Raw genomic sequence first — 15,016 nt, forward strand, 5'->3', positions numbered from 1 at the left:
TCCACTCAAAGATAGCTGCTGGGTTTGTAGACCAAAGTCTCAAACACCTACAAATGTAATTCTTCTGTCAGAAAACATGACTCAAGGTTGAGATTTCTGTTTGATTTTTAAAGAGCCAATCATGAGAGTTTTGAAACCAAGCTTCGACACAACCCTGATCCTTCAGATGAGGCTTAGCATGACAAAGCTGGAATCCGATTAAGTTTGAAAATGAATTCCTTGTTTTATCCAGCATGGCTCTACTTGCATAACTAAGAAATGTGGCAGAACAATATGTGGTGCAGTGCCTCATTAAACCCCTTAAAAATTAAGACCTACCATTTAATATGGGACTGACAATTATTCACTGTTATAATGTCTGTGTCACTTTGTAGGCATTTTAATGGTCTGTTCATGTGTGTACTGAGCGTTTCAGACCCCACAAACACACACCATGGATATTATATGACTTGCTGCATTAATGCTGTAAGTGTACATTTAAAAACATAAACAAAAATCTCAGTTTTTAAAATATACAGATGTACACAGCAACAGTCTCTTTTATAGAAGTTTTATTTCACAACATGTCAATATTCAGTATTTCAGGTAAAGAATGTCTTCCTCAGCAGTATTCATCATCATCATCATAATAAAATATCTTCTGCAGTCACCCGGATTTCATTTTGATGCAGTTCAGAGAACAGCCTGACAGTCTGCTTAAATTGCTGCATTTTGTTTTAAAGAAACAAGGAGCTGTGTAAAGTTGGTGTGCAATGTTTAAACAATATTTCACTTTGGAAGAAGAGTTTTGAACTTTGGATAAATTCCTGTTCCCACAAAAAACAAACATGTTTTTTCCACATTAGCATTCTGCTGTAGGTTATGTACGATGATGGATGACAATGCACAGACTGCATATAAACTTTTCTGTACACACATACAAGGTCCTGTAGACTTGCTGTAAATGTGTGTATTCATTTTGCCATACATTTCTTGTTAGATATTTATAACATTTATATTTTTAATAAACTTCCCATATTTTCCTTATAACATATCTCACACTTCAAATATATTTCTATGTTGCACATATTGTATACTATGTTATTTTTCTACATTACTCATTTCAACAACTTTTTATTTTTTTACACTTTTTAAAGTACTCTACAGGCAAAAATATTTGTTTTCTCATATACCTCACTGTTTCACCAAACTCAGTGCACATTACATTGTAAGTTTTATTCAAAGATTTAAGTCTAGATGAATCTATATTCGCAGCACATTCAAACCTAAGTAGGTGAATATGTCATTCTATATTTTCACTGTGTCATTATGAAAGAGGTCTTATTTCCTGTTCGGTCAGAGTAGGAGAGAAAGCTAATTCACAATTTCCAGTATTGGAGTTATATCGCTTCTACAGCTTCTACAAAGTCAAAATGTTCTGCCAAAGTGAAATATTATAACAAGTCAAATAAAAGTCATACAATCGCACTGTTTTACGCACTATTTACAAGCATGGATAAGCATTAGCTCTATCATTTTTCTGTCACCTTTACTAATGATGACATACTACTCAAAGCAATATATCCGATGTTAGAGATGATTTCCTACAACACCTTGTGGGTGATCTCTTGAATCTTAAAGGTGTTAAAATGTCACAGCAACTCCAGGCAGTTACAACTGGAAAACAAGCATTTCAGTTTCCATAGACGCAAAATTTCACCACTTTGCTGGAGGCCACTACAGAGCTACAGAATACTACTTTGGATATTTCTAGTTTACCATGAACACTTGCTCAGACATTGGTCAACTTCCTGAATGCTTTCTTCATCACTTTCAAAGATACATATCCCCCATAAAACTCCTACCGTCTCGTCTGTCTCGGCTTTCACATCTCTCTTAAAGATTCTGCTCAGTCTGGCTGGTGAACATACAACTAATATGGACTAGCCTAGATGTTGAATAGCTTTAGATTTGGGACTGAAAAGGAATCAAGAAGATATCAAATCCAAAGACTAAGCAAATCTGTCACTCTTAAGCCTTTGAACCATCCGCATGCTACTTTCTAAAAAACACACCTCTTTCAATAATAACACCGTCCAATCGTTCAACTATTAACTGTCACAGTTTGTGTCTGTGAAGCTAATGAGCTTTTCTGTCTCTTTGTTTTGTAGGAGTTGCTCTGTGTTAAATAAGAACTTTTTTTTCACTCACTGGGAAATGAACAAGCCTCATTTGAATGATCGTATTTAAGGTAGAGTGTGTTTTTACATTATATTTTGAGGTCAGGCAAAGAGTTAAACTAATCCAAAAATCTACATTCATAAAGTAGCAATGTGTAACTTCACAGCAGCAGAATGTGTTGTGTTAAATGTCATAAACATAAGATATAACTGACAAGGACTTGTACACACAGCATTGCTATTGTTCAGTAAATTTAAAGTAAAAATGGCACAAAAATAACTCAGTGTGCCAATTTCATTAAAATATGCCAAGTCTCTCTCAGCCAGACAAGCAAGTTTTAAAATACAAAAGACATGTATAAATTTAAAAGTTCACCTTCATTGAAACCAAGAGAATGCAACTATCTGGCAGCTTCTCTAAAAAATATAATATTGTAATAGCACTTTTAGAGTAGGAGCCTGTCCTCTTCCCATAACACTTCATTACAGTCCAGGTGAAAGTTAACAACCCGCTATTAGGAGCCAGTCCCTAAATCAGCTGAACAAAGAATGGTTTTCTGAATATGGCACAAAACAACAAAAAACTACATTAAAGGTTATGTCAAGAAAAAAATTGCACTGTAAAACAGTAAGAGAAACAAGAGGTCTCCTTCACCGGCTGAGACCAACCTAAAAATGTTAGTTATTCTGAACGAGCAAGATACAGATACAAGATAAGTACAGCCAAACATCATACTTCTGTTTCATAAAAACTAGCCTAGATTTTATTTTACTGCCCACATTTCACTCAGACAGAATTTTCAGATATCACAGTGGTCCTACGTTCTCGCGTTAACTACTACTTAAACAGTGAATGGACAGTGATCATATTTAACATGCTTTACACATGAACCCTTTTATACTTTGATTTTAAAATGTTCTAATCCTGCACATGAAACACGATCTGTATTTGATTAAACTGCAAAAAAAATATAAGTAAAGTACTATTCAAAAGAGTCAACATGAGCCAATGTGCCGCTTCCAGGACTCAACCTGAGGCTTGACAGAGGACTGACAGAGAACAGGAAACCGGATCGCTGCTGTGGGAATCAACCACTTACTCAATAATAGGAGCTGAGCGATCGTTGGTCACAGTTTTTCTGAGTCGTACATGGGCAAATGGATTGGGCCTGAAAAAAAGAAACAATAAAAACAAAAGGAATCATATAATGAAAAGGCATTATGACTAAAAGAGGCGTCAGGCGCAGCCCGGTGGCCTGTTACTACTGGGATACAGTGATCATGTGATTGTAATATCCTTGGTTTGACTCCAGCCACGGGCCTTTGTTGTGTGTCATCCCCTCTCCCACCTAATTTCCTGTCACATCTTCCCTGTCAACTATCTAATAAAGGCAAAAAGTACCCAGAATTACATGTGAAGGAATTGTTTTTCCACACCAAGCTGTGTACGTGTAGTTGTTAATAATTTACCTGGTTGGGGAGGATGGTGGAGAGGTCAGTTCTGAGGTGATCTGAAAGAAGAAAACATTGATAACTCTTATATTCCTATTATTATTAAACATGCTTATACTGTCTTATCTCTGTCATTAGCGTGAACAGTGAGGGTCAGGCACATTCACTCTAACCCTTGACCTCCTCCCAAAGGTTTCATGTTTCTGACCTTGTTGCTGTCGGCCATGCTGTACGGGCGCGGGCGGAAGGTGCTGACCCTCTGGGGAGGAAGGGAGCGCTCCTCCTCTGACTCAGGGGTGAGGGCTGGGAGACCTGTAGACACCAGCTTGTCGAGCTGGCCGGTACTGGTGCTGTTAGCTTTAGATAAGAAGAGAGAGCTACAGGGAAGGGCACAGACAGGGAGGAAAGAATACACAAGAAAGAAAAAAAAAGACAAAGGAAACACGATGAGAGTTGAGAGATGTTGGTTTTGTGTGAATTCATCAACAATGCTGTTGGTGTTGGAGAGAGGAGTGGAAAGATTGAGGCGCAAACAATATAAGTATCATTCTGCAGTTCATGAGGTTTGATTTATTGGGAATATAGATGGAAAAGGGAAGGGTGTTATATTAGTTTCAACACGAAAACAATCCCCTGCTTTTCAACATACTGCTGATATATCGACAGACTGTCTGATTGTAAATGACTGACAGGAAGTGGAGGAAGCATTTTGTGCATTAAAGGAAAAAATTTCTCTTCTTTGACGTACCTCTCGAGGTGATCCATCTTGCTGTGTTGTGGCTGAGTGTAGGAGAAAGGGAACCAGCCTTTCCTGTGAGGGAAAATTTTATTGTAACATTATGAAGGGGAGCTTGAAGCACCAAGGCAACTTAGAGAGTGTGTTTGAAATCAGTCTCCATTGTCTTATATGAAATTATAGAAGCTCACACACAACATATGATAAGTGAGGCCTTGTGAGATAAAGAATAAATATTCCAGAGACTATTTTTTATCGGCTTTGATTTATGTCAGTGAAACCTTTCAGTCTTCACGTTTTGTACTTTATAACGATGCTAAAGGTCAAAGGCCCCTTCAGCTTTCTAACATACCGTCCAGTCCGTTCATTTTGACCATAGTGCCACCCATCTCTGGGCTCAGAGATGAGCAGGGCGATGTTGTCTCCAGGCTGGAAGTGCAGTAAGCAAGCCCCACCCCCTACTCCTCCGCCCTCCGATGCTCCTGGAGCGTGAGGAAACATGGCTTCCACACGTGTAGGTCCAGATAAGGGCAGCATCCTGGGAAGACTGGAGCCTTGACCAGAGAAGACAAAGAAGAAAATGAGTGGAGAGGGTTGGAGATAAAGACACGCACACAAACAACACAGGCCAACTGTGTCACGTCTTACCCTGAAAGCCACCCAGCCTCATTTCACTGACAGGTCTCCTCGGCAGGGGGAGTGTTGCTGTAGAGCACATGTCTGCAGACTTCAACAGCCAGGGATTATGTGTTGGTGATGAAGTGTTGCTCCCTCCTGGTCCCACCTGCTGGTGCAGGAGCTGCACAGGAGTCATGGCCCTGGAGAGAGGCGCGCTGTGAGGCAGCGGAGGACTGTGAGGAGCACTGTGCGGAGCACTGTGAGCGATGGGGAGGGTCATGCCATGCAAGGAGCTGCTGGTAGGGGAGATCTGGCTGAGCGACATCACAGTGGAGGGGATGAGGCTCGGGGAGAGGTTGGACGTGTTGGCGGCCAAGAGGAGAGAGCTCTGCTGGGCCGAGCCACTGGACGTGGAGGGAGTGGATGCAGCCGGGCTGATGCTGACGCTGCCGCTGGCGCTGCTGTCAGGGAGGGGGCTGGCTGATGCACTGAGGGGTGTGCTGGTGTGCTGAGGAGAAGCTCCTCGTGAAGAACCTCCAGCAGCTCCTCCAGTAGATGACGCAGTGCGGAAAGTCTGGGGGGAACCCTGAGGAGGACAGGTGTCACTCTGAGAGGTGGAGGGGAGTGAGCGCTGCTGCTGCTGGGAGCGACTGGAGTCTCCGTTCAACAGAGGAGGGACTTCCTGAACAGAGAGCCTCTGGAAAACCAAGAAATATCCAGCAGTGTAGTTATAAGTATTGTTATAATAGTCTAACGTTGCCACTGCTCCTAATTCTATAAGTAGTTTAGTTTAGTGCCTTGGTGCGTAACTCAGGACTTCCTAGCCAAATCGTGAGACTTATTTTTGTCTTGCAAAACAATGGTGTTGTCGAACCTCGGCCAGGAACTACTAAGAATAGCCTTGTTTTTTGTTTGACCGCCAGATAAATATTTGAGTTTAACCAATGAGGTTTTGAAAGGTTTTCAATATCTTATCCCACCATGTGATCCTTCTGTGGAAACCAACCACAGAAGATCAGAAATTATGAACTTTTAAAAATAGTAAAGTCCAAACACCTGACCTGAACTCACCTGTTCTGGCTGAGCAGAGCCGAGCTTGGTGTGCCGGAGAACCTCGGCTATCCCAGCAGCCCCTGAGCTTTGAGGCGCAGTGTGACGCAGCAGATTCAGAGCGCGCTCTGGGAGTTTTGTCGGCTGAGAACATGACTGCTGCCAAGATGACAGTTTCTGCGACAGAAGCTCTCTCACCTGGGTTATTTTCAAAAAGATAAAATAGAAAAAGCCAACACTGTTAAGAGCTAAGACTGACATTATTTCATATTTTCTTATTGTATTTTTTTTAACTGTCAACAAATCCCATTAAACAGTGATTTTACAGCAGCAGGACAGTGTATGTGGGACTGACGTGTAGTGTTTGGACAACAATGAAGATCTATGTCACAGGGGGATAAAACGAATGAGCTCGGTTCAGGGTATGATAACACATCTTTGTTAATAGAATACATTAGCTGGTGTTTTAGGTCTTTTCACAGTATTTGTTCACAGTACGAGAAATATCAAATATCAAATGACTTAATTCAAACTGTAAAACCAACCGCTCAAGACATCCACATTTCAGTATTTCTACATGAGAAAGACGAACTGACTAAATAAATAAGTCAATGTGAACAGATCACCTTGGAGTGGTAGTTGATGAGCAGTTTGGTGACACAACACTGTCTGTCCACCAGGAAGCAGTATCGTCTCCTCTCCTCAGTGAGCGCTGACCTGTAACCTGTGGCGACCAGCGCGTCCAGCTCGCCTTGGCGACGACTCATCAACTCCACAAACTGAAGGAGGAGTCAGAAATTTGACTGCGAACCTAAACGTCCTCACATGGCGTTCACGGTCCTCACAACAATCACACACAAACCCTAACATATGTAGAGTACAGTACACGCAGTGACCTTTAATTCACATTGTAAGGAGAGAGGAGTGACATCATATCCTGCCTGTTGCGCAATCCCCAATCATAAAATACTGTCCTGGTGACCTTTTCTTACTCTCCCCTTTGATTTCTCATTTTCACCCAGTAAGTGGCCAAATCCTATCGCCCTCTTATATCATTCATGTTTCTTTCAGGAGAAAGTTTTTTGCACTAAGTTGCTTGTTTTCTGAAAAATCAGCTGAGGCAGATTGTTCTTTAATCTTATTCACATCGACCTATTTCTCCCACAACTCTGCTTTTTAATCTGCCGTAATGTGTTTGAGGGATTTTTCAAATGAAAAGGTCACTGTGTCTGTCTCGTTGTTATATATGTTTTGTTTTGTTGTTTGTTTCTTTTTAACCAACCATGTGGCGCTCTGGGCTTCAGTTACCTGCATCTCTCTGTCTCCATATTTGTTGGGGTGACGACTGCCCTGACTCTTCCTGCGCAGCTTCTTGAGCTGCGACTGGCAGCGCTCGATAGACTCAGATTTAGATCTCCGCTCACTCTGGTACTTCTTTAAAGTGGCCTGATGGGGAAACGGGTAAAAATTTATAAAGTCAGAGGATTTATCGTGATTCGTGTATCGAATGAATGAAATGATCCACTTTTATTTAAATGAATACATTTTTCCAAATAATAACATACATTTTAAACAATCATTCATATGTATTTCCCAGAATTTTTTTGATAAGTTACATTATATTATATATTGTACACAAATAGTTTGCAAATAAATTAAACTAAACATTTTAAACTACTCAAAAGTGGACTGAGTGTGTTTTAGAAAATGTTTGTAATATGAGTGTGAGATATTTCAGCAGGCATGTTAACATACAGTGAGGTATTTGATGTCCAGCTCCAGTTTCTGCTCCAACTGGGCGAGCAGCTCAGAGTGAAACAGTTTCAGCTGTTGATGAAAAGTAGCATATTCAATAAAGTACGCTGGCACGTCAGCATGTATGTCAAAGGTAATGACAGCCCCCAGTTGCTTTATCAGACCAGAATGATGTTTTAAACTTCTTTTAAACCTCTAAAAATCAGAAATGTGGAAGTATCTATTACCATGTAAAATGCGTTGCGATTTAAATCACAGTTTCAGTATTTAACCAACTAATCAGTGTGTCTTCCTTTATGAATTTCATGAAAGGAGCACTCTGATGCACAGTCTTACCACGTCTTCCAGCTGCACCTGAATCTGTCTGTGTACCTCGGCCATCTGAAACAGTGTGTCCCCTGTGAGGAGCAGCGCAGCAGTGAAGGCATCAGTATCACGTCATTTGAAATGTTTTTATCTGTTCAAGTGCATCTTTGACCTGTGCAGAAATCGTTGCATATATCTCTCTCAATATCTCAAATCTGTGTGCTTTGTAATGGCTGTTCACAACAGTATCGGCACCAACATACAAGACAGACAACACACGAGTTAAAATGTCATAAAACCTGCTGCTTTGACACAATTTCTCATTTACACAGTGGCGGTCAGCTGTGAGTCCCTCCCTTGGTCACACAGCACTGTAGTATGTGGTGGCTGGCATCTCGCCCTCCGACACTCCTGCCTGCCTCCCCCGCTGTTTTCAGCATTACAATGAGATCATGTGGTGTTGTTAATCTCCTAACAATGACCCTACTCTCTCCCTTTCCCTCTGTTCTCTCTCTCTCTCCCTCTCTCTCTGCATTTCCTCATTCCCTCTTGTCTTCATCTCCTCGCTCACCAACACACATGCAGCAGGCTCACAGACTATTTTCAACTTCTCGCCAGCTGTCACATTGACTCTTTAAACTTTATTAGGTCTACAGCCAATTCATTTTTATTTTCTCCTTAACCCGGTCCTCCTCTCTCTCTCTCTCTCTCTCTCTCTCTCTCTACTGGCCGCCCACTCACCCAGCTCTTTGGAGCCTTGGCTGTCACTCGCCAGTTCTCCAAGTTTCACCAGGGCATCAAAGTACCCCTTGGCAGCCACGGTTACTCCTGAAGAAGAGAACAAATTTTATGGGAAATTACAAAAAGTCTCTGTGTAATTTGTATAGAATTACAACCGCGGCCTTCCTGTTAAATGAATCAGTAATTTAAAACTTACAACTTTACTGGATTCATTACTCTGTGTGAAGCAGAAATGCAGCTCTGAGGACAAATATTAGTCCTGTAGTGTATGAACTAGTCAGCGTTCAACTCACCTGTCAGAGCTTTCTCATAGTGTTTCCCCATGGTCACGAAGTTCTTCAGACTGGGGTTGAACTGGTCCAAAATCCCCTGTTGATGATGATACATACAGGTTACGTGATTAGTGATTATGACATGCGAGTCTGTGAAGTGAACTACATTTCTAAGCATTGTACTGCAGATGATTGTGTAGGTGACAAACACATTTTTGAATCATTAAAAAATATTGTCTGCAGGACACATGACAAGCCGTTCAAAGGGGTTTCACTGCTGGGCGCAGAGAAGACAGACTAAAGTTATACCTTGTACACATTTTCTGTCATCTTGTTGACCTCTTCGGTTCGAGACATTTTTCCTCTCTCGCGTATATGTGCTGCCACTATGTACGTTTGTATGGTCTCCTCCTGTTGTTGTTCAGGGTCCTAGGCTTTAGAGTAGACACAGATCCTCTAAAGGAGAAGAAGATATATTGAAATTAGAGACTGTTCACTGCAATCACTCTGAAAATTTACCCAGGAACTGAGGAGACGGCTGTTTTTATTTTCACCTCCACAGAGGAAAAGGGACGTCAAAGCACTGACAGTATTTTTATTTATCAGCACTTGAGCTCAAACGACTAATCGATCAACAGGAAATTTATTGACAACTATTGTAGGAACTGATTAATAGTTTTACATTATTATTACAACATTATTTGCTAGTTTTCTTTGTTGTAAATGATTCTGAATTGAATATATTTGGGTTTTGTCCATCCTGTCACATAAAACAAGGAATTTGAAAATGCCAGGTCGTCATTGTTCACTATTTGCTGACAGTTAATAGACAAAACTATTGATAAAATACAGAAAGAAATGTCACAATCACAAACGATTAGTCCATAAAAAAAAAGTCTGTAAAAAAAAAACGACAGAGAAGTTTCAAGTATTAAGAAGAAACAAAAACCTTCAACATCTTCTAAAATATTCATATTGTACTTCTCTATTCAGTGTTATCTTTCTATGGAGGATTGAGAGTGGGAGGTTTAAATCAGCTGGAGGACTTTTAAAGCCACTGAACCACCACAACATGCGACGAGAATGTCCCACCGTCTTGGGTTTTGTCTGAGGGCAGCAGTGTTTTCATTTTCACATGAATCCCCTCTGAGTCTCAGCTGCCAGTTTCTGCATTATCACTCCACAACATTAGGACAACCCAAATATTTCTCCTAGATTCGTGTGCCAGACGAGTTATACCATTTCAGATAAGAACAATGGGCTCCCCAAGTCCAAGTCACAGGTGTCAGAGCACTGAACAAACAGACGACAACAATGTTTCCTCGGCAGAGAGGACGATCAAGACGGGGACTGCTCTGGGGGTCAAAGGATTTCCAGTCTGGATTTGATGGCAAAAGACTCACTTGAACAACTCGGTTTTCCCTGTGCAGCCCTCCTTTGTTATCACGGCGAGATTACAGAGAAAACGTTGACCCAGATCAACTAATGGTATATGACACAAAGAAAACATTTCCAGACTCTTGCTCATTAAGGCCACCCTGGTGTAGTCTGTAATTTGTCAGCGTGCCTGTTCGAGTCTGCCGGATAAGACAGAAAAGTGGGAGCTTTGTCCTCACTTTTTTTTGTTTGAAGGCCTTTTTAACTGTGCATGCACTTTAAAATGATGATGAAGTGAAATATTGAAGCTAGACAAAATATTTGTGTGTGTATATTCGAGCTTAGTGCGGTTCAATTCTAAGAAATAAAGTGCTGTTTGTTTCAGGATGCAACAGGAGCAGTCTGCAGGTGGTGGGGGAGCTGATACAGAAGGTGCATTCATGTGGGTTAGCCTCTTTAAATCTCTTAAATGTGAGTGGATGTAAACACTGCATTTAAAACCCATCAACGTCGCTGCGAAAAGGATACCAATTCAAACAACTGACAGAAATAGTTAGTAGTGTTTAAAGGCATGTAAGCAGATCTGATACAATTAATCAGTTCATTTATTATTTGATCAACAGGAAAATACTCTGCAATTATTTTGATTTTGATCAAGCAAAAATGCAAAAAAAAAAAAAATCATAGTTAAAGCTTCTCATTTGTGAGGATTTGTTTCTCAGAGCATCTTTGTAAAGTGACAGTTGGTCAGACAAAACAAGACATTTGAAGACGTCACCTTGAACTGTGGTTTGCACATTTCAATCAACTGAGACAATTATCTTCATCATTACCACACGCCAGACTAATACATACTTCGTACTGCTTTGGTGGTTTTGCAGGTCTCCTGCACTATTTTAAGGTGAAACGCTGTCAGATATGTTTGCATTTACTTCTAGCATTTCTCTGAGGGTCGGTAAATGTGTATATTTTACATGGACCTTTTCTTCTTCCACACCGTCTCATCTCATTTCAACAACTACATCAAAGGCAACATTTGACTGAAGTCTTTTGACTCGCTGAAGCACGCGCAAAGTATCTTAATTAGAGAGAGAAACATTTTGAAAAGCACGTTTTAAGTAGAAATATGGAGAAATGAGTCAGGTCAGTTGCACAGTGGAGGTTTTTTCCTGAATGAAAAATGCCTCCTGCCATTTGCCCGCACTGTGCAGCCCAGTAACAGCTACCTGTTGATCTCCAACACTCAGCACAGCTTCCATTTGTACAACAGTAACAAATAATTCAGCTACTTTAAAAAGAAAAAGAAGTTACATACCTTTTCTGAGCTCATTGTTGGAAACGATAAAAGCTTCCTGCGCGTCTTTGAGTGTTTAATGAACAGTACAACACCCCCCTCCTTTCTTCCTATTAGGCTACTTTCCCTCTCCGTTAGTTAGTGGGGGGTTGTTTCATCCAGCAGAGCACTAAATCTCAACTCCCCTCCACCCCTTTTTCACATGGCCCTCTCTCTCTCTCTCTCTCTCTCTCTCTCTCTCACTCTCTCTCTCTCTCTCTCTCTCTCTCTCTCTCTCTCTCTCCCTCTCCTCTCTCTACCTCTCCTTACTCCCAGAAATCGGGGTCAGATATTTGGTGCCGTTCAGTGCCTCTCCTCATTACTGAGCCGATTATCGACATGCCTTCACGACCGCAAGAACCGGCCAGAAAAACCACCGACAATACCCCCCTCCCTCCCCCTCCCCTCCCGGACCAATACAACCAGCTCCCTGCCGTTGGAAACCACAGTCAGCCTCCCATTCTCTGTCTGCCTCTCTCTGTCTCCCTCTCTCACTCGGGCAGAATAACAATGAGCCAACGGGACCTCGTCTGAATAGCAGCAGGAGGAGAATAATGACTTGAACTTTTGAAGCCAAAGACAGAGCAGCACAGGCAGGCCTATCACTGGCCTACATACACCCGGCCCATCACACATTCCTGCTTCCCCATTCTCAGAGGAGGACAGAGGAGGACAGAGGAGGAGGAGGAGGAGGAGGCCCTGCATGGACACAGGCCTTTCATTTACTGCAATAAACTGATGAAAAGATTAAAGGTCCATGTAAACATTAAGGTTCTTGAGAGGAGAGTGGTACCCAAAGAGTTTAGGGTCAGGTGTCGCCTAATATTTTAACACAGTGGTGAAAAGTAACTAAGTACCTTTATTCAAGTACTTTAGCAGGCATTTAGAAATACTGAAGCCCTCTAATGCACCTCCCTCCTCTCACAAAAGTTTTGACCAAAAGGTCACATCACCTTTAAAAGGATGCTGTTTGATACTTCTACTCTACTACATTTCGAAGGGACATTGTGTTGAACGTTTTGCTTCTCTATTTATTTGACAGTTGCAGTTATTACAGATTAACATGATGACAAAGACGATTTAGGGACATACAATAGACAAATATTGAAAGTAGAATAGTTTAAAGTCCAATAACCTCATTGACAATCACAAACTGAGTGAACTGATCTTGACATGTAACATTGGAGGGGTTATAACCAGGATTTTAAGAATACCGATGTCACAGTTGTTTTCAATGCCCCATCACTCTCAGAAACTTTTAAACTAGAGACACAAAAAAAAGGTTTCTAATCTTTTTTAATTAAGTCGATTTTTCCAGATTATTTATGTCAAGTGCTCAGTTATGTTTTCTGTAAAATTTATTTTCAAAAACAAAAGGTCTAAATTATGTTTTCAAGCCATCATGACACTGGCAGTATCACAGAAGACTTTTGACACCGGCACTTATTCTACTAAGACATGTCAAAATGTTTGTCATTCTTCTGTTGGAGAATGTAAACACCCATTTGTGTTTCTAAAACCGAACAAATCACAATAAAAAATTAAAATAAGATAAAATGAAATCACAGAAATGCATTAATGTCAACCATTTAAAATATGATCAGCATGTAAAATCTGGTGGAAAACTTTCACAAACTAGAGATATTCAAATAAAGTCCCAGGGCTTTATTGTACATTATGTGCGCAGGACCCGTAAAGCAAGAAATGTTGAAGCCAGTTTGATAAACATTCCTCACAGCTGAACTCTGCCCCGTTAAACATGGAAAAATAACCTCGAAAGTTGATGTCACATCACCTGCAGGAGGAGGTTCAGCTGAATGACTGACGCTCTCTTGTGTTGCAGTTGCAGGTTTTTCCCACAGGATGGCACCAGCGTGACACGACTTCCTGTAGCACATGACTTCCTCTGCAGGAGCCTGACCGTCCAGTGCGGCGCAACAAGTGCAGGCCAGAGAGCTCCACTGTGCTCGAACAGTAAATCTGCATCTTTAAGACCACAACAGGCAGGTAGGCAATCCAAAAATATAAATATACATGCAGATAAATGTATATAATTTATACAGAAGTTCAATCAAGTTTTGAATAAAGAAAGTAAATATGATATTCAGCACAGAAGTTTTCTACTCAGGTGATACTTCTTCACTGTCACTGCCTTCCCTGTCCAGATACACTGTCCTCACCTCATCAGCTCATCCTCTCCACACAATCAACAACACTACTGGCACTAACAGAGTACTTCATATTATGGGACACAGTCTCATCCGGGACCATCTCTCTCCGTTCATAAGACTCTTCCCATCATCAGAGTAGTCTCCAGTTTGCCGGCCGTGGCAGACGAGCGTGCTCTGTGGGGTTCTGGGTCACTTGGTTCAGTGCTGAGGGGAACATTGGAGCGTCTGTGGTCTCGTGTCCTTGGACCTGAGCCGTAAAGCTGTTTGTGTCGGCTGGCTTCCTCGGGGCCTAATTCACACGAGCTAAGGAGATTGACAGACAGGGGAACTCGGCTCACACTGACCTATTAAACAATAAAAATGAGTCATGCACATCTCTCCCATCTCTCCATCTATCTATCTTCATGTTGTCATACACTGTTTTCACTGAACACAGTGACACAGCAGACTTTCTGAAACAGGTCATGTTTTCGGTTTTGCCTGAATGTAGACCACCCGGCTGATCTTCAGCCCACGCTCTTCCTCGGGCTCGGTCCAAATGGGACACATACAAATAGTGTGGGAGACATACATCTGCATATCAACATATACTGAAACTTTCAGGATGTAAAATCTGTCCAAGTTTTAACAACAACAAAAACTAACAAACAAAACAATTAGTTCTGAAATACAAATAAACTTCTTTTGCTACTTTTTCTTTTGGAAGGTTATTGAACAGATGAGTCTATATAAAAAGCATGATCCCTTTTTATTTCCCTCATTAAACCTGAACATAATGAGAAATGAGGTTGGGGGAAATGTAGGTAAAGTTTAATTAAAAAAAGATTTTCGAGATAACTGAGATTAGGACTTTCTTGGTAACATGTTGTACGCTCACAGTATACAATTATATTCAAACGACTGTTGTGACACTGTTTTATCTGGCAACAATTTAAACCCCTGTGATTTAAGGATGTGATACTGATCCGTGGAAAATAAATTAAGAAGTGCTTCTTGATCTGACAGTGAGGAAACACAAAGCAGTTACTCCTGATACTGTCCAGAAG

The 15,016-nt window shown here is 41.1% G+C and overlaps 1 protein-coding gene across 1 annotated transcript; it reads right to left on the reverse strand.

The window, feature by feature from the left end:
* Window positions 1–534: 534 nt before the first annotated feature.
* On the reverse strand, window positions 535–12,172 carry LOC111652192 (BAR/IMD domain-containing adapter protein 2). Its single transcript, XM_023402380.2, has 15 exons — window positions 11,782–12,172; window positions 9,399–9,545; window positions 9,111–9,186; window positions 8,818–8,904; window positions 8,107–8,168; window positions 7,771–7,842; window positions 7,324–7,461; window positions 6,642–6,794; window positions 6,037–6,213; window positions 4,996–5,662; window positions 4,700–4,901; window positions 4,360–4,422; window positions 3,820–3,988; window positions 3,630–3,670; window positions 535–3,328 (listed from the first exon to the last, which is right to left on the reverse strand). The coding sequence occupies exons 2-15, from the start codon at window positions 9,444–9,446 to the stop codon at window positions 3,256–3,258; spliced, it is 2,028 nt and encodes a 675-aa protein (XP_023258148.1). The 5' UTR covers window positions 9,447–9,545; window positions 11,782–12,172; the 3' UTR covers window positions 535–3,255.
* Window positions 12,173–15,016: the final 2,844 nt, after the last annotated feature.

Source organism: Seriola lalandi, unplaced genomic scaffold, assembly GCF_002814215.2.
Source record: "Seriola lalandi dorsalis isolate HSWRI2012SDOR001 ecotype SW California unplaced genomic scaffold, Sedor1 jcf7180002053930, whole genome shotgun sequence".
Lineage (NCBI taxonomy): Eukaryota > Metazoa > Chordata > Actinopteri > Carangiformes > Carangidae > Seriola > Seriola lalandi.